The following is a 20,209-nucleotide window of genomic DNA, read 5'->3' as shown; positions in this document are numbered from 1 at the left end:
TCCACATTCTCATCAGTACTTGGGAATTTCCTGTTTTGTTTTATTTTTGTTTTTTAATTATAGCCATCCTAGAGGGTTTGAAGTAGTATACTTATATGGTTTTGATTTGCATTTTTCTAATGACTAATGATATTAAGCATCTTTTCATGTGTTTTTGGCTGTTTATGTATTTTCTTTGGAAAAATGTCTGTTCAAGTCATTTTGGTGGCTCAGACAGTAAAGAGTCTGACTGCAATGCAGGAGACCCAAGTTTGATTCCCTGAGTCAGAAAGAGCCCCTGGAGAAGGAAGTGGCTACCACTCCAGTATTCTTGCCTGGAGGAGTCCATGGACAGAGGAGCGTGGTAGGCTACAGTCCATGGGGTCATAAAGAGTCAGACACAACTGAGCAGCTAACTGTTTCTTTCACTTTCAGTGACTAATCATATTGAACATCTTTTCATTTGCTTATTGGCTGTTTGTATATTTTCTTTGGAAAAATATCTGTCCAAGTCCTTTGTCCATTTTTTAATTGAGTTGTCTTCTTATTGCTAATTTGCTAGAGTTCTTTATATATTCTGGATACTAGACCCTTATCAGATACATAATTTGCAAGTACTTTCTCCCATTTTTTAGATTATCTTTTTCTTTTCTTGATAATGTCCTTTGATATACAAATTTTTTAATTTTGATGAAGTCCAGTTTATCTGTTTTTGATGTTGTGTTACTCATGCTTTTGATGTCATATCTAAGAAGCCATTGGTGAATCCAACCAAAGTTCTACAAGTTTACCCATATATTTTCTTCTAAGCTCATTCATCCACTTTGAACTAATTTTTGTACATGCTATGAAAAATGGGGTCAACTTCATTCTTTTGCATGTGAATAACCAGTTGGTGAATAACCAATTGTGACTGTACTATTTGTTGAAGTGAAAGTGAAGTTGCTCAATCATGTCCGACTCTTCGCGACCCTATGAACGGCAGCCCACCAGGCTCCTCTGTCCATGGGATTTCCAGGCAAGAGTACTGGAGTGGAATATTCTTTTTCATTGAATAGTCTTGGCTTTCTTGTTGAAAATCAGTCAACCATAGATGTATAAATTTTTTTTCTGAGCTCTCACTGTATTTCATTTGTCTGTATGTCTGTGTTTACACCAGTACTATTTGGGAGTAAAATTTGAAATTGTGAATTGTGAGTCCTCCACCATTTTTATTCAGTATTGTTATGGCTGTTATCTGGGGACCTCTTATAATTCCATATGAATTTGAGTACCAAAAGAAAAAAAGAGCCATTAGAATTTTGATACAGATTGTATTGAATCTGTAAAGTAGCTTGAGTAACATTGCCATTTGAACAGTATTGCATCTTCCAGTCCATGAATATGGGATTTCTTTCAGCAGTGTTTTGTAGTTTTCAGTGTCCAAGTCTTTCACCTCCTTGGTTAGATTTATTCCTTGATGTTTTATTCTTTTGTTTGCTCTTGTAATTGAAATTATTTTCTTAATTTCATTTGATTGTTCTTTGCTGGTGTATGTAAGGGCAACTGAATTTTGTGTGTTGATCTCGTAGACTGCAATATTGCTGCATTTATTAATTCTGATAGTTTAACTGTATATTCTTTGGGATTTGTACTTATTTTTGTTTCCTGAATATTGTAATGTATATGTGTTCTTATGTGTTCTTGTGGGAATCAGTATATAAAACTATATACACATTAAAAACATTTTTTTAACCACCTAACTAATCTTCTTGTTAGCATACTTATTCCTTTGCAATCTGTTCTTCACATGACAGAGTAGCCCCTTTAAAATTATTAGTCTGGTTGTATCACTTATATGCAAAACCTTAGATTGGCTTCATACATCTGAGTAAAAGCTTAAATCTTGACAAAGTACAGCAAATCCTACCTCATATGCCTTTAGGTAACTTTTTGCCACTTTACCTCTCATTCATTCCAGTCACAGTGGCCCTGGTCTTCTTCCTGTTCCTGGGCTACACGAGGCTTATACATATCTTAGGGTTCTTTGTCCTTTCCTCTACTTGGAGCCTCCGTTCCTCCAAATACTTACACAAGTTAGTCTTTATTTCCTTCACATGAGTCAGTCTCTATTTCCTTCACACAACCCAATCTTTGTTTCCTTAAGATTCCTGCAAATATCTTCTTCCAACCACCCTACCTAAAATACACCTAACAGTCTATCCCTTTACCTTTTTCTTCAAAATTCTTATCTGATATTACATAGAATAGAACTTTCCTGAAGACAGTTATTTTGTCTGTTGCTCGTTATTGAATCTCCAGGTTTTAGAATTGTGTCATACATAATGGGCACCCCATAAACATTTGTCAAATTAATGAAAACATGAATTTTCATCGCGTAAAAGGAAAAAGAAACTGATACATACTGAATATTCATAATGGGCCAAACATTGTTTTAGCCATTTATGTTGTCCAGATTTAATCTTCTTTACAAACTGATGAGAATAGATATTCTCCCCCATTGACCAACAAGGAAACTGAGAGTTAGAAAAATTAAATATGCCCTAGTAAATTTAGGATTTGAAATCTGGCCTATAATATTTGACTCCAAGTATAAAATTTCAAGTGAGTACTAAGAGTAAATTTTATAGTTATTTGTAAAATTGAGAAATTGGTTGCCAAATTGAAATTTTTGGCACATAGGCTCAAAGTGAAACATATTGATTCAGTCAATTTATGAACAGATGAGAATCTGACTTTTAAATAATGTAGAAATAGAATTGGTCAAAAGAAGGAACAAGGCCGTTTTAAGTACAGGGAACAACTTAAGTAGATATGAAAAGTGAATTTGTTCAAACAAAATAAAATTTATCAGGTGATAAGAATTAATTTAGGGGCATTATGGGATAAGTTTGGGAGAAGTGAGTTGGAGATCAGATTGTGAAGAACTTGAATCGTGAGGCTCACATGTTTGAACATTATAATTATTGGAGAGCTATAGGATAGTAGTGATACTGAACATTTGTATGGGCATATGGACAGTTGAATGTAGTAATTTAAGAGTTTGGGCTTTGGAGCAAAACTGAGTTAAAATCCTGGCACTGCCGTATACTAGCTTGGTAACCCTGAGCAAATTATTTAACTTCTCTGTGCTGTAGTTTCCTTGTCAGTCAAATGGAGATAATAGTTTATAACTCACAGAGCCATTGTGAAGATTAGATAAATTGTTATATGTAAAGGTACAATGCTTAGGATGTAGTAAATAAACATTCTATAAATATTGTTGTCATTTATATGATATTTCATCTTTCACATTGCTTTATTGTATACTGTTTCTTATAATTTTCATAGTAACTCTTAGGTAGATATTACTATATCCAGCTCAATGATGGCCAAACCAAAGCCAAAGAAGTTTTGTCATGCCAGAAATTCTCGGCTGAGCTGATGGTTCTAAGGCTGAAAGTCAAATTTTCCGGAAAATTATTCTAGTAGAATTTTGCAGAGTAAAATGAAGAGAAGAACCTTTAAGCAAATTTATCAGGCTCTTGAAATAACCTAGGATCACATTTTGAATATTAAAAATTCCTCTGCCAGGGCTATGTCATTGAGAAGAGAAAAGACAGTTAAAGGACATGTTGCAGATTTCCTGACTAACCAGTTAATTGATATTCTTTCAGCTATATTTAAACTTGAAACAGGTAGAAATATATGGCCCTTGATAAGAATCTATCGGGGTGGCTTTCTTCTGATTGAATTCCTTTTTCTACTGGGCATCAACACGTATGGTTGGAGACAGGCTGGAGTAAATCATGTGCTCATCTTTGAACTTAATCCAAGAAGCAATTTGTCTCATCAGCATCTCTTTGAGGTAATCAAACCAGATATAATAATAGTAAACTCTATTTTCTTTTTGAAGGGGATTGTTGATAATAATTAAACCATTTTTCTTATCTTTGTTTTATTAAAGATTTTCTCTGTAATGGTAAAAATAAAAATAATTTTCGTTGTTTTTGTCTTTCCCATCCTTTATCAGATTGCTGGATTCCTTGGGATATTGTGGTGCCTGAGCCTTCTGGCATGCTTCTTTGCTCCAATTAGTGTCATCCCCACATATGTGTACCCACTTGCCCTTTATGGATTTATGGTTTTCTTTCTCATCAACCCCACCAAAACTTTCTATTATAAATCCCGGTTTTGGCTGCTTAAACTGCTGGTAAGTCTAGAAATTTTGTATCATTTGTAGAGTGATATATTGATCATTGGCTTTCTCCAGAATGAAAACAAAACTCCTGTATTGCCCAACTTTAGAAGACATGTTCACATTGTAGTTTAAATGAGTGGTAGCCCAGCTCCAGGAGCAAAGAACACAGTGTAACTGGTACACTTGATGTTGTGCAATACAGTGGCCCCAAGAAAAGCACTCATGCATTTTTTTTCCCTCCATAATGGAGTACTGTCGAGATATTAGTGATTTTGGAAAGTGATAATAATTCATAATTACTATACAGATTATTTAATCAACTGTGATAACATACAGAACTTTGTTTCCTTTTTTTAAGGTGCTTAAACTATTATATACCTGTTAAATTACCATAAGTAGTCAAATATTTTTATTTGTGGAGTATTGGGTCTCTAAAAGCAGTAGGATTATCTTGTTAGATCTCTAAGTTTAGTTTGAGAAATTAACTGTTTAAATTCCATTTTACCTATTTCTTAATCTCAAAATCAAGCAGTCTTAGCATTAGGATATGAAATTTCCTGCAAAAATGGTAGATATATTATACATTTAGGGATATTGTAAAGATTGCCCTGGAAAGGAACTCCTGCTTACTCTCAAATTTAACCATCTCTGTTTTGAAAATCAGTTGAGAATGTTTTAATATAATTATTTCATAGATTATAAAATACAGCTAATAGTAGAGTGAAAATTAGTAATTGACCAGTTTCCACAAACTTTCAAAGTTCCCAGTTACTGTCTCACTTTTTTTTAACCTTGTAATACTGCCTTGAAAACTATAATTTTTATTTCTTTTTCCTTTTGTATGCCCCTTAGGGTTAGCAGAATTTTTGTTGTTGTGCTTAGCAATATACTCTTTGCATATAGCATTAACTAAATTTTTTAAATCTAAAGATATAAAATATGACCTTTCTCTTAAAAAAACATAGTAAGCACTAAACAAATTAAAAGCAACCTATGTTCCAATATAAGTAAGTATTTATAGCAATATGGAAAAGAAAATGGCCCAGATCTTGATTTTTCTTCTCCCCAGTTGATTGTTCATTTATTTGTATATCACAAATTAAGAGTCTCCCTCTTTTCCACAAACTTTATTGAATATAAATAACTAAATAGCAAATTATTCCCTTTAAATATTAGCACCACTGGGCCTAATTTTAAGTTTGTATTCTGAGTGTGGGACTTAGCTGTTGAGGTGTATAATAAGTCATATCATCATCCCCTTTAATGTGTTTTGTCATCGTCTAGGAAAACATGCTTTTTAGAGAATTTTTTTTTAAGACAAAAATTGGGCCATTTTTTTTTCTCTTTTGAAATTTGTACTAAAAATAAATCATTTCCAGTTACTACAACAATATTACATTACCTTTGTTATTTTGAGGTTGTCATTTTATTTCTGAATTTTGTGTTATTTTCATAAAAATGTAATATTCTTCTGGTTACAAGGAAATAACTTCAAAATTATAAACACCTATTTTTCCTTCCTAAATTATTACAAAATCTCTATAAAGTTATCTCAGATGAGATTTGGAAGACTTAGAAAATTCAGGTGTTAATATGATTGCATCATTACAATAACAAAATAGTATAGTTTTGTACATTATGTGCTAAGTGAGCATTTCCCCAGTGCATCCTTCTTTGTGTAAATAGGAAGCTGCTATGATTCATGCATGACCAGTTATTCTTATTAGCAGAATGATTCCCCATTGAGTAGATATTTATCTGTGCATCTGTTGTGTGTTAATAAATGAACTTGTTGATGGAATAGGTTGGCAGTAATATTAGAAGAAATAAGAGAATAGTAAAATATACTGTCAGAAGCAGTGACATGCAGAAAGAAGCATTGTTGTTTGTTGTATTTGTAATAATTGTAAATAGTAAAAAATATTATTTATAGATTATTTTAATATTAATTGACCTATTGACTTATTTTTAATTCAAATCTCACTGAGAAAATTTGCCCTTAGATTTATTTCTAGTGAATTAACAAGAATGTTTCTACTGTAGTTAAATTTCCCTGATAACAGCTGTTTTGAAAGCTTCATCCTAAAGTAAACTACATTTCCCTTTCTATTTCTTCAATTTTTCGTGGAAAAAGAACATGTCACCTGGCCCATAGTGGTAGGCACTGGGCACCATTTATATTCATATTTTAATTTGAATTGATATGTTATTCCTCTCCCCAATAGATGCTATAAAAAAGTTCTTGAGTTTTGATATTAGTATTGTATGTCAAATTAATACAGTTTCTTTGCATTCATCAGTTCATTTATCCTCTATCCAGATCTGTATTTGCCCTCTGTCATCCAATTAGGAAACATAAAAAAATGCCTCAGATTTTCCAAACAAAAATATCAACTTATAGAAGGCTGCATAAAGTTTTTAGAGTATTTTCCTATATTATTTTGGAATTGGTTTTTCTAATATTTTCTTTAGTTGTATAATAAAATTTTTACACATATCTCTGGTATAAATACAGAAATGTTCTCATTTAATAATGCATTGTCTTGGCATTTTTATGTGTATCAATTATATTGTGTGTGTTAGCTGCTCAGTTGTGTCTGACTCTTTGTGACCCCATGGACTATAGAGCCTGTCAGGTTCCTCTGTCCATGGGATTCTCCAGGCAGGAATACTGGAGTGGGTTGCCATGCCCTCCTCATCAATTATTTTATTCTTTTTAATAAACCATGAGATTGGAACTACTACTAAGCCACATTTTATAATGAGGAAACCTAAAGTTCAAAGAACGTAAATAAGGTCATGCAGCCAGGATGTAATGGAGATGGGATGTAAGCTCAGGCATTCTGGCTCCATAACCTGTGTTTTTAAACACTACCATTTAACAGACCTGGTAGTCATTTTATGTAAGATGTTTAACTTTGATTGTTGGATCAACTAATGGAATCTTATTAAGTAGAAATTAAGACTTTATCTCCTTAACTATTTGTCTACATTAATTTGAAGATGATGTTAACATATATTCTTTGTAGTAACTAATTAGTGGCCTTTTTGTGTATGTGGGTAAACATCAGATATCCAGATTTTTTCTAGCTTTCTTAATACAGTTTCTCAGTTATTTTAATTAAAATCAAAGCAAAGTAGAAGTTGAAAGACCTTAGCCAAAATAAGAAAGGAAGGAGAATTCTCACTTAAAAGGGGGAATTTGGGTAAATCTAAGATGAATTTGACCATGTTTAAGGCCTGACTTATCAGGGAATTAAGTATGTTCTATTTATTTTTATCTTCATCTCTGCTCACTACACTTCTGACCAAACTACTTGCTCACTTCTTTTTAAATATTTCTGGGGTATTTCGTTTGCCTGTCTGTAATAGCAGTTACTACATGGTGCTGTCAGTATTTCTTTTGGTGTTTATTTGCCCAAAGGGATTGTGGGTGGTACAGGCCATGTTTTATTTATTCAGTACCTTCACAATGCCTGACATAATAAATACTTAATGAATAAATAAATAATAAATAATAATAAATAAATAATTCATAATAAATACTTAATGAATCTTTGTTAAATGCCTGAATGACTACGATTAAGTTCATTGGTTCTCTTATACAAAACCACTCCCTCCTTTATTTTTTCATCTTCTCCCTTCTGTAAATTTTCCCTTCCTCTCAGTTTCTGTTTTATTTTACTCTTTTCCAGTCCATCCCTCTGTTTCTTTCTTATTTAATACACTCTCCTACTCTTCTGCTCTTACAGAGGTTTTCTCTAATAGCCAGGTTATAAGGCTAGGTTTGGCGGGTTGTGACAGTAGTGGTAGTCTGTCTCATGTCAGTGAGAAATGAGAAATTTGCTCTAGGCTACCAGTTTCACAAAAGTCCACGAAGTTTCACGAAAGTCCATGACTAGAGAGACTGAGTTAGACTTCCTGATCCTTTGGTGTCAGGTCATAACTTGTTCTCCTGTTTCTCTCTCTTGGAATCCTTTAAATCCATTCTATACCTAGAGTTTCTTAAAATATTATACAAACTGGTGCCAGAACCTCTGTGCATAAGTGATTAACGTCTCAATCCCTAACACCTCCTATCTGACCCTACCCTGCAAAAAAAAAAAAAAAAGTTTGCTGTATCTGGAGCTTATGGTTGCAGATGATAATATCTTTTCTGGCTTACTGAAAGAGTAAGCAAGTGATGAAAAGATTGAACCATGGACTCAAAATATGTCAGCTCCAGAAAGTTATGTTTTAAAGCCTATATTGTGTCCTGCAGACCCCTGCTCTAATTTTTAAAGCTCCAGGATAGCTGTCACCCAGGATTGATTTGTAACAAAACTGTTTATTGTTTCACTGAAATAATCAAACAAATTATTTAGAGAAAGGATAGAAAGAACCAGCCAAGTCTGAGAGAAGAGGGCCATAGTCTCCCAGGCTGGATATGTCTAGTAAATACTTCTATGGCAGGGGAGCTGTAGACTCATTTTCTCAAAACAGTTGCTTAGAATTCCTTGTTTTAGGAGTTCATTTCACCTTTGTGAGATAGAAAGGGTCTAACAGGGTAAGAAGGAAAGCTGCCTTCCTCCCATCTTCACTTCACTCAAGGCCTTTCAAGGCAAGCTGGTACAGTTTGAGCCTCTTTCTGGTGATAAGTATCTAACTCCTCCCTCTGCGATGCCAGGATTTTCCTTTGCAGTGGTAAACAGGCTTCCGGAAAATAGGGTTAGAAGGCATTATCTTCTGTAAAATTGGGGATATGAATAACACCTAGCACATAGAATTTGTTATAGTTAAAGGATTATAAGAAATGCATCATGAGAAAAATATGCAGCATGGATTAGTGTTCAAGACATATAACCTGAATTTATTTATCATTGTTTTCATAATAGTGGGGTGTGGGCTGATTTTTGTGACATAATTTCAAGACAGATATGATCATTGCCATGGCGCTAGTGAAATGAAATTAAATGAAAGTGACATTGGTTAGGGAATGAGACATACTTCAGCCGAAGTACTGTCCTTCCCTTCTTACCTTTTGTAGGCAAAGAAGAGCTTTGTATTCAGTTAGCTAAGATGGGAGAATATTCCAGAAATAATCAAAGCACATGGGTCTCCAGCAAATTTATCTTAGACCTTAATGGTAAATGTCCTCTCAGTGCATTTCTGCCGTTCTCTCTGCTTTCAACTTCGGCTCTTCCCACCTCTCTGCTTTCTGTTTTTTGACTCTTGCTTTTCCTGCCTTCCCCCCGCCCCACCCTTTTAATTTCTTTCTTAGTGATCTATTCAACTCATTCTTTTCATTACTAATTTTGAACCTAACTGTTGTTGCCAGGTCCCTGTGTTTGTGATTGGTTCATTGGTTTCCATTTTGTCAATTAAATCATGCTGCAGAGTCAGACACAAATTAGATAAATTTAATATGAATTTTCTTGTTTCTGTGTTTTCTGATTTTTTTCTTTCTCCTAGTTTCGAGTATTTACAGCCCCCTTCCATAAGGTAGGCTTTGCTGATTTCTGGCTGGCCGATCAGCTGAACAGCCTGTCAGTGATACTGATGGACCTGGAATATATGATCTGCTTCTACAGCTTTGAGCTCAAATGGGAGGACAGTGAGGGCCTGTTGCCAAAAGACTCACAAGGTAGGTTATGAATGTGCATCCACACTACTGAACTGCCAGTGTAAACCAAGAAATATTGGGAATGATAACTGAGAAATTTAAGCTCATCCAATAATATTACAAACTTAATTAAATGTACTTGGCACTGTTTAGCAATATCTTTATCTGATATAAGTTGGCTCTTAAATTATATATTATAATTTTAGCCACTCATTTGCCAGGAGATTTACAACTTACATTTAAAGAATTCTAAAACTAAAAAACTTCTAGTACATTGGTAATTATATCACAGATGCTCTATTGTCAACAGTTGCCATCACAGTATTGCTTTACAGTGATCAAAAATAATTATTATTTAGAAATTAGATGAAGTGCTTTGAGCAAGACATTAGAGATTGTTTTGTTTTTTAGTTCTTATTGGAGACCTTGTTTTTCTTTTGGCTCTTTTTTGTCACTCTTACTGTAGCTTATGCCAGGTATTCTAGTTATTGGGGAATTTTGCCTTAATGATAAAGACCAAATTTAGACAGATATGTAACAACTGACTAGTAAAAGTCAGTGATGCCAGTGCCAACACAGATTTTCATTAACTTCCAGCAAATCACAGCTCTGTTGTATGCTGAGCCACTATGATACATTTCCAGAATTGGAAGAAAATTGATTTACCGACTCTGTTCTTCTCATTTTAAAAATGTAAACTCTGCCTTTTGTTTTTTTGTTATTGTTGCTGTTGTTGTCTGTTTTGTTTGTTTCAAAGAATAAGTGTGAACACCCTATAGTGGGTATGTTGTAGGGGTTTGGAGTTCATAGAACTGACTGTCATCAACAGTGATATTTGTAGGGTTTTCAGATGTTTCAGATTACAGAGCTCACTAATTTTTTTCCTCTTTGATTAGTGTACTCAACTTCTAATTGTCTTACAGTTTTACTACACTCCTCCAGAGAAGGAGTGTAGTAAAACTATACAAAGCTGATTACAAAGGGGCCTTCCCAGATGGCTCCAACAGTAAACAATCTGCCTGCCAATGCAGGAGACCTGGGTTCAGCCCCTGGGCTGGGAAGCTCCTCTGGAGAAGGAAACGGCGACCCACTCCAATATTCTTGCCTGGACAATCCCATGGACAGAGGAGCTGGCCAGGCTACAGTCTGTGGTCAGAAAGAGTTGGACACGACTGAGCACGCACACAAAGGCATAGATTACAAAACTGTAAATCTGAGTGGGCAGATTTTTATTAGTTCCCACCGTGTGTTTCACCTTCCCTCTTCAGCTTACTGATCGCTAAAAAGTTTAATATAATAGTTGCAAAGAAGAAAATGATTCTGAAAAGCAGGTTCCTTGCTCTTAAAGACTTCCTAATGGTTACAGTATATGACTAAATGATGTGAACAAGTTTTTTTTTTTTATTATTATAATCTTTTCTTCTTTGAAATCTTCACAGAACCAGAAATTTGCCACAAATATTCATATGGTGTGCGGGCTGTTGTTCAGTGCATTCCTGCTTGGCTTCGCTTTATCCAGTGCCTGCGCCGATACCGAGACACAAAAAGAGCCTTTCCTCATTTAATTAATGCTGGGAAATACTCCACGACTTTCTTCACGGTGACGTTTGCAGCTCTTTACAGCACTCACAAAGGTATTCAGTGGTTGTGAAAAGATTTTTCAAAATCCTGATTTTTACCACTTGAATCTGTTTCTTAATCTGGTTACCTTTCCATTTGTCGTGCTTTTTCCCCTATTGAATTTCCAGTCCCCTCAGTTATAGTAGCTTGTCCTTGAACACAATTTTAGCCTCATTCCAGTATTTACTAACAAGTACCATTGAAAAGAATCAAAGTCATACAGAATAGGAAGGATTTGTGATAATGTTTGAAATCCTGAATTACGTTTATTTAAAGGGTTCAATCCAAGACACTTTGGGTTTTCATTTGGTTTTTTAGACTTCTTGTTCATTAATGAGCTTGGGAAATGCTAGGTGAAAAAGATTCCCTCTGGCAGTCATGTATATTTTTAATCGTTTCCCTTCACCAAGTAGTAACGTTTGTTTCCAGCCTATTTAACTGCAAATTGAGTTCTCTGATCTCTCTAGTTTCTTATCTCCATGGCAACTAGTTATTACTTGAGACTGTTCTTCTGTTGGGAGGAGAAAAAGGCTTTTAGGTTCTGAGCCACATGCAGTCACTCCTTTTGAATTTTTAACCTTCTTCTAAGAACTGTCAATCAAAGATCTCACTTGCTTTTACTAAAATGCCTTCCTTCTTTGTTTAAATCAGTGTCAGCCTACACCTTAGAAGCTGCACTCTCATCTAAAGAAATGTTACCAGTTGAAATTATTACAGTTATTTTTAGATAGCTTGATAAAATTTTTTCTGGTGATTTTTAATTGAGATGCTGTATTTAGAAACCTTACCTGGTGCTCCAAAAGTGCTGCTGTGTGTCTGATGATCTTGAAAGATTAGGATGATTTTTTTCTTTTGAAAAGCTTGAGATTTGGTCCAAGAGAACACCTTATTGATACTTCCACTTTTTGTAGTAGATTCTGTGATTGCAGTAACATTGATAATGTAGCCAATAATTCTACCACTAAGGAGGCAGTCTTGTTAAATGATATAATTTAACTAAATACCTCAGTGAAGGAATCACATCCTAAAGCTCCCTTAATTTTTTTCTTTTATAACTCCTCTCTCATGTGTACTTACTGTTTGGCTGGCTCCTCAGGCTTACTTGTTGGCCTGGGATACTTAACATTGTGTACTCAAATTGTGTATTTTAGCCTTTGTGAAGGTCTCTTCCTTCAAGGATTACTCCTCTAAATTTCCAGCCATTCCATCAACCCTGACTCTTTCCTGTAGGCAGTAAGACTGATATTTCTGTTACTGGAGTAGACGGGGTATTGGGAGCACCCTTAGGCAAAAAGCCACAAACTCAGAATTTTTACTCTTTATTGCCAGTATCTTTCCAAAGTAAGCTCAGGCTTTTTGCTTGCTTTTGGTGGCTTCCCAGTATGTTCTAATAGTTATTCTTTTTTTTTTTTTTTACTTAATATTATATTCATTTCAGGTATATATTGTAGTGATCCAGTATTTTTATACAAAGTGGTCATAATAAGTCCAGTTACTATCACCATATAAAGTTATTATAATATTACTGACTGTATTCCCTATGGTGTACATTAGGTCCTTGTGACTTACTTATTTTATAACTGGAAGTTTATACCTCTTAGTCTCCCACACCTATTGCATTCATCCCGTAACCTACCTCCTCTTTGGCAACCACCAGTTTGTTCTCTGTAGATATGTCTACTTCTGTTTTGTTATATTTGCTCTTTTTTTGGTTTGTTTTTTTAGGTTCCACTTATAAGTGAAATCATACAATATTTACCTTTCTCTATCTGACTTATTTCACTTAGCATAATACCCTCTACAGCCATTCATGTCATGAGAAATGGCAAGATTTTATTCTTTTTTATGACTGAATAATACTCCATTCTGTACATATACATCTTTATCCATTCACCTATTGATGGATGCTTAGATTGCTTTCATACCTTGGCTATTACTACTGAGGCAGTGAACACAGTGGTGCATATGTCTTTTTAAATTAGTGCTTTTGTTTTCCTCAGAAAAATTCCCAGAAGTGAACTTGCTGGGTTGTGTGGTAGTCCTGTTTTTAGTTTTTTAAGGAATCTCCATACTGTTTTCCATAGTGGCTGTACCAATTTAAATTTGCACCTACAGTGCACAAGGAGTCCCTTTTCTCCACATCCTCTCCAACACTTGCTATTTGTTGTCTTTTGGGTAATAGTCATTCTGACAAATGTGAGGTGATAAGTCATTGTGGTTTTGAATTGCATTTCCATGATGATTAGGGATGTTGAACATCTTTTCTTGTGCTTGACATCCATCTGGACGTCTTCTTTGGAAAAACATCTGTTCAGGACCTCTGCCCATTTTTAAAATAGGTGTGTTTTTCTGGATGGTGAGGTGTGTGAGTTATTTGTATGTTTTGTATGTTAACCCTTTATTTCACATGCTTAGTCTCTCAGTCATGTGTGACTCTTTGCAACCCCATAGACTATAACCCACCAGGCTCCTCTGTTAATGGGGATTTACTGATTCTTATCTGTGCTGTGCTGTGCTTAGTCGCTCAGTCATGTCTGTCTCTTTGCAACGTGCCAGACTCCTCTGTCCATGGGGGTTCTCCAGGCAAGAATACTGGAGTGGGTTGCCATGGCCTCCTCCAGGGGATCTTCCCAACCCAGGTATCGAACCCAGGTCTTCTGCATTTCAGGCGGATTCTTTACAAGCTGAGCTACCAGGGAAGCCCTAACTCAGAATTAAAACTAAAAAGTGAGGTATTTACACAGGGGTATACATAAGTATGTTAACTTCAGTCAAAACTTTTTGTTGTTGTTGTGCATTTGTGCTTTGCAGGTATGTTTTATTGGGGCTTCCCTGGTGGCTGAGATGGTAGAGAATCTGCCTGCAATACAGGAGACCTGGGTTCGATCCCTCGGTCAGGAAGATCCCCTGGAACAGGGAATGGCTACCCACTCCAGTATTCGTGCCTGGAGAATTCCATGGACAGAGGAGCCAGGCAGGCTGCAGTGCAACACCTGCAGGCTGGTGTTGCAACTGAGCAACTAACACTTTTACTTTCACTGCCTAGAGCTGGTTTATATGTGTCTTCCTTTATGGAAATCTTTTTAAAAGATACATTATGATCACCTTGCATGTGTATGGTGGGGGTATTGTACCAGGTATCAATTATGAATGTGTTTGGTCTTTTGTTCAAGTAACAGCTGTTTACTGACTGAATATGATTCATGTGTCCACAGACAAATTTTTAAACACACAACCATTTTTTAGAGAGAACATTGGTTGTATAGCCTAACCATATCCCTTAAATTAAAAAAACAGTATAGAACACTTTTTACAGTTGCTATTAAAAAAACATTATAGTTGCTACATATTAAATATTTTTATCACTAATTTTTCTTTTTACCAAAAAGACAATTCAAAGTAACCCTTGACAGAAAATTTGACATTAAATGATGATCAGAAGTAGAATCTGATTTCTCTTGTTTCCTTGGATAGTATTCCAAGAGAAAACATATCAGAAAATATAGACTTTAGAAATGATCATTGATCTAAAGGAACAGATTCTGTATGGTTAATGATGTAGATCTTTTTCTATTGAATGTGTATGTATTATTGCAAAGGACACATTTTCTGAAGGGGAAAGTGTAGAAAATGGTGAGGTAACCTTGTTCAGACTCAGGATTCTGAGTCCTCTCAGAGAACTAGCCTAAGAGTTACCACAGTAACAGCATTATTGGGGGCATTTTCAAGATTGTTCCAAAGATTATATCCTATGCTGCATGGTTTGTAAAAATGGATGCACAAGAATTAACTCTATACTTAAAACCATTTTTTTCAAGTGAGGGGAGTAAGTATGATAATACTGCAGCTGGCCCTCCCTTGTAGTAAGAAGGAAACACACTTTAAATATTTCAGTATATTTTATTTTCCATCACTGATTTTAGAAACGCTCAAAGCCAATCTTATTTTAAGAATCCACTTTTCATTACAAGCCTAAATTAAAAGCCATTCCTACAAGTTTTTTTGTTGGAATTGGGAGTAGAGGAGACAGGAAAGTGTTGTAAATGGTTTTTGTGTGTTCTTGAGGTTTCTTGGCCTTGGCTAGGAAAAGCCAGTGGGAGGTACAATAATAGAAAAAACCATTATGTTCTTATTTCTAATCTATTGATGCAGTGAGAGTACTTCATTAGATTTTCTGTTTTTCATTTACAGTTTCTAACATTCTAAAATATTTATAAATTCTTAGTAGATTTTGCTCTTTGCTGTTCTCTGAATACATAGAAGGATAAAAAAAGTTCTTTTAAAAATATTTCATATTTTACTTTAGACATTTTTGTTAGCATTTGTTAGCATTTACTCTAAGACATTTTAAAATACTTGGAAAAGACATATTTTCTATTCACTTAAAAGCTGAGTTCATTTGTATTTCTTTGCTCTGTTGTTTTCCAGTGCCCAGATCTCTTATATCTTCTAGATCTCGTCTTCTTTAACATTCTGTAAGGGGTGCTGTGGGCCCTAATGAGGATTCCTCAGCAGTAGTTCAGTGCCTTCAGTGCAAATAGTCATTTCATTGTTTTGGGTGAGCACACATAGTCCTGAAGTGCTTCCTTTCTCCGGGTATGGCCTGTTGGTTACCCTGTTTCTACCCTGAATAATAGACTTCTGTGCCAGAATTTCCAAATTTTGGTCTTGTTACGTTATAATAGAAACACAGTTTAGTGTTGTTGTTGTTCTTAATCTCTGGGGAAACTTTTGTTTCATTAACTTTTTAAAGACATAAACTTTTAAAAAATCACTCATTTGAATAAAATGCTTTCATTTTGGACTTAATGTTGAAAGTAGCTCAAATCTTTAACCCTTTTGAAATTGGATACATTTTGCTATAGTTTTTCTAGCCTAACTAATAATGCAGACAAGAGACAGATTATTTTAGAATTCACCATTTGTCAGCATTGGCTTAAATCTTGCTGGATGCTATAAAATCAAATATGAGATATTGTTTGTTTCTGATTATTAAATTGACTTTAACAGTATTTCTTGAGTAACTTTCATTACTTGGCATTGTGCTGATTTTAAATGGTTTTATAAATATGACACTAACAATCTCTTTTTACCTTAAATTGTTTTTAAAATATTAATTATAGATTTGAATAGATTATATTTTTGTATCATCTTTGTCATTTAAAAGAAAAAGCTTTTTAGAAAAACACTTATACCTTAATGTCATTTTTGTTGTCTTTTCTCTAATTTTTGTTTTCTTAATTGCTCTTTTAACTGATAGATGTAATTTGTTAGCACTTCTGTGTAAATTGTATTGCTTTTGAAACACCCATGCACAAAAATTTAAAGTTTAAAAACAATGTCTGTTATCGTTTAGATACTAGTGGAGGATCTGTGATGTTTAAAAGAGAAGTCAAAATTATTTATGAATTCAGTTTATGGAGCAATTTGTCTTAATTAAAAGGAATTTAAAGACAATTACTTGCAAGTAAAATTTTTAATTTTAATTTATAGATTATTTACTTTATATATAATTTTATATGAGACTATTGTTAGTAAAAAGTATAAACATCGAGAAAAGTTACTGTTCTTAGGTATTTTCAATAGAAAGAAAAGGAAAAAGTGAGGAGCCAAATGAGTTACAAGGCTTTAAGTTCCTGCTCAGTATATGTTACTCTAGGGAATATAAGTAGTAGATTATATATGATCTCTTTCTTTCAGAGTTTCGTAGTATAATACCGTAAGTGTACTAATCAGATATTGCTGCGTGTTAAACCACCCTAAACTCCAGCAACTTAAAACAGCAGTAATTTATTCTTTATGTATGTGTAGATAGTTATTCTCCTTTTTATCTGTGGGTCAGCTGGGAATTGGAACTAGATTGGACTCAGCTGGATTGCATGGCTTCGCACCACTGTTTTCATTGGGGTTTTGTTGCTTCCCTGAAAGTTGGGTTTGAGTTGGCTACATGTTTGTTCATTTTGGGGCCCCAGCCAAAGGGACAGCAATTATCCAAGGAAAATCTCAAGTGGTAGTAACAGAAGCAGTTCCGTTGCACAAACACATTTTAAGTCTTTGCTTTCCTCACATCTGCTAGCCTCCCATTGGTCAAAGCAAGTTGTATAGCTGAGCTTAAAGGAGTCTGCCCATCCTTAAGAGCCAAAGCAAATTATTAAATGCAACATCAATGAGTAAGAGTCACAGAAGAAGGGAGTGGAAGTTTTTAATCTGTAATCTAATCACCATAAAACAGAAATCAATTTTAACTGACTTTTTTTAATTGGAAAGGATATAAACATAATTTTTCAGAATAAATAAACATGACTAATAAACATATGAAAAATGTTCTACTTCACTTATAGCAGAAGAAATGCTAATTGAAATCATATTTGATCAAAAAAGTGATGATGCCCTTTGCTGGCAAGTTTGTAGAGAGATGGACACTCATTCTGTTGATTGATTGTAAATTGGTAAGCACTTTGGTAATTCTGTCAAGAGTATTAAAATCATTCATACCTTTTGACCTAGTAAGTTCCTTTCCATAACTTTTTCCTAAGGAAGTGATTAGAGAAATGAGTGAATATGAATGTATGTTCACAGCATTGTATAGTAAAAAATGAAAGTAGTCTAATAAATGTCCAGCAGTAGGAGAATAATTTAATTATAGTGAGTTTATATGGTGACTTATAAAAAGTGACCCACAGTACTTGAAAATGAAGAATAATGATATTATTTAAAGATAATAATTATTGAATACTTTTATGCACTAACATCCTTTTAAGCAATTTTAAGCATTTAACATGTGTTGACTTATTTAATCTTCATAGCAAGATTTTGAGGCATTAGAATCAGAGCTGAACGGTAATGTGGCAAAAGTAAATTTTATTCAGGAACTGTTACAGTAGAGGAAAAGAGATCTCAGTACAGAACTGGGCTCAATTCTGAATATAGAATGGACAAATGGGGATTTATAGCCAAGGAGCAGGGTGTTGGTCACTGAGTGGAAATTGCTAAAAGGAAAAACCAACGGTAAGGGAGATTCTGGCTAAACTGACTTGACAGGATTTTTGCTGAAATTAGACCAGGGTGATCAGATGCCAAGGGTAGAGGATGAGGAATTTGATGAGGTATTGAGGGTGATTGGATATTGAGGGTAAAGGATTCTCTCTAAAGTGACTTAGCAAGATTCTTGCTACAACTGGGAGATGCATGCTTGATAAGGATGGACACCAAATTTTAGATCTAGAGAACTTAGAGGAGCCTGACTAGAGTTATATCAAGGAGAGTCTTTGTCCATCTGTCACTTACACTATGTGCTACCAACCAACCCTGGAATAATGTGGGAGGGAATTACCTGCAAATGTGAATACCTAGGGGCAAGGAACATTGGGTGCTATTTTAGAGAATGGCCACCACACTGTGGGTCTCACCATTATTGTTCTCCATTATTCATTTGCTATGGAAATACCCATGTACTGCTGCTGCTAAGTCACTTCAGACGTGTCTGACTCTGTGCGACCCCATAGATGGCAGCCCACCAGGCTCCCCCGTCCCTGGGATTCTCCAGGCAAGAACACTGGAGTGGGTTGCAATTTCCTTCTCCAGTGCATGAAAGTGAAAAGTGAAAGTGAAGTTGCTCAGTCGTGTCCAACCCTTAGTGACCCCATGGACTAAGTGGCACTTAAAGAGAGAGAAACTCTGAGTCCTCAGTCTTCAAGACAGGTTTCCAAAACTGGGGGTTTTGCCTTCCAAAAACCCTCTATATCTATACCCAAGATTCATATGACAACCAACAGAAATCCTCTGGTTATTTTAAGAAGGAAGGTTTATTTCAAGGATGTTGGGTAGCTTACAGGATCCCCAACAGACAGTGAAGATATCTCAGCTTATGTGTGCAACATTACTGATCCTGGCCGGACACCTGTGTTACCTCTAGAACTGCAACTTCAAGTATCTCTAGCATGAGAATGTGGCTGCTTCTCTTTGCCTGAATAAATTCTGTGTACACCAAAGAAAAAAACAGAAAAGTCTTTGATAGAAGTAATCACTTGATCGTCATTTTTAGGTGAAGAAATTGAAAACAAGTTAAGGACTTGCCAGAGTCCTACAGTTAGGAAATGAAAGAACCTAGGTTATGAATCTGAATACAAACAATATAGCTCCAAAGTCAAGTAGCAAGTAGGTGACAAAGTTAGAATTCACACCCAGGTCTTGTGATTATTTATACTCTACTCTAAACTCCCTTCTAATGTTATAGAATGACCTGAGCTCATCTCACAAGTAAAATGTTAAACTTGTGGTAAACATAGGAAGATCAGATAGGGTGGTGTGTTGTCCCTATGCCAGTGCCAAATAAATTTGTGTTTGGGAAATCACAGAGGTACATTGCGGGAGAGTAATTTAAACTGTACTTTTACATGGATAGGCCACGTCAGAAGGCCTCTTTGTGATCCTTTTGTACTAATGGCCACATTCGTGGAAAACCAGAGACATTGCCAGGAACTGGCTATATCACATTAACAGTCATATGCTTTTATTAGTAAGAGCATTATGGAGTCAGCCCAACTATATAAATAATTTCTCTCTGCCAGAAAATTGAAAGTCATTCTTGAATTGAAGAACTAACTAACATATTAATGTTCTTTCAAGTGATGGGAGAATGGTTTGACGTGAACAGTTTGCTTAGAGAGTTTTATTTTTTGTTAGGGTCCTGAAATTCACTTTCAAAAATTACCAGAGATAATTATTTGTTAAAGCGGCCTGGCTAAATCCTTAATACATATTGTTAATAAACATTCCAGGATGCTTCCTAGAATGTAGCAAGCAAAATGTGGAACGAAAGACCAGTG

At 35.0% G+C, this 20,209-nt stretch overlaps 1 protein-coding gene across 1 annotated transcript in view; it reads left to right on the top strand.

Annotated features, from left to right (window-relative positions):
• XPR1 (xenotropic and polytropic retrovirus receptor 1) overlaps positions 1-20,209 on the top strand; it is a 211,118-nt gene that overhangs the window by 161,463 nt on the left and 29,446 nt on the right. The window contains exons 8-11 of the mRNA XM_040263861.1: positions 3,636-3,826; positions 3,992-4,171; positions 9,611-9,782; positions 11,201-11,395. Of these exons, the coding sequence (XP_040119795.1) occupies positions 3,636-3,826; positions 3,992-4,171; positions 9,611-9,782; positions 11,201-11,395 (738 nt within the window). The remainder of the gene's footprint in view (positions 1-3,635; positions 3,827-3,991; positions 4,172-9,610; positions 9,783-11,200; positions 11,396-20,209) is intronic.

This window comes from Oryx dammah, unplaced genomic scaffold (genome assembly GCF_014754425.2).
Source record: "Oryx dammah isolate SB20612 unplaced genomic scaffold, SCBI_Odam_1.1 HiC_scaffold_21, whole genome shotgun sequence".
Lineage (NCBI taxonomy): Eukaryota > Metazoa > Chordata > Mammalia > Artiodactyla > Bovidae > Oryx > Oryx dammah.
The sequence above is the reverse complement of the archived record's forward strand: the minus strand, read 5'-3'. Positions and strand labels throughout refer to the sequence as shown.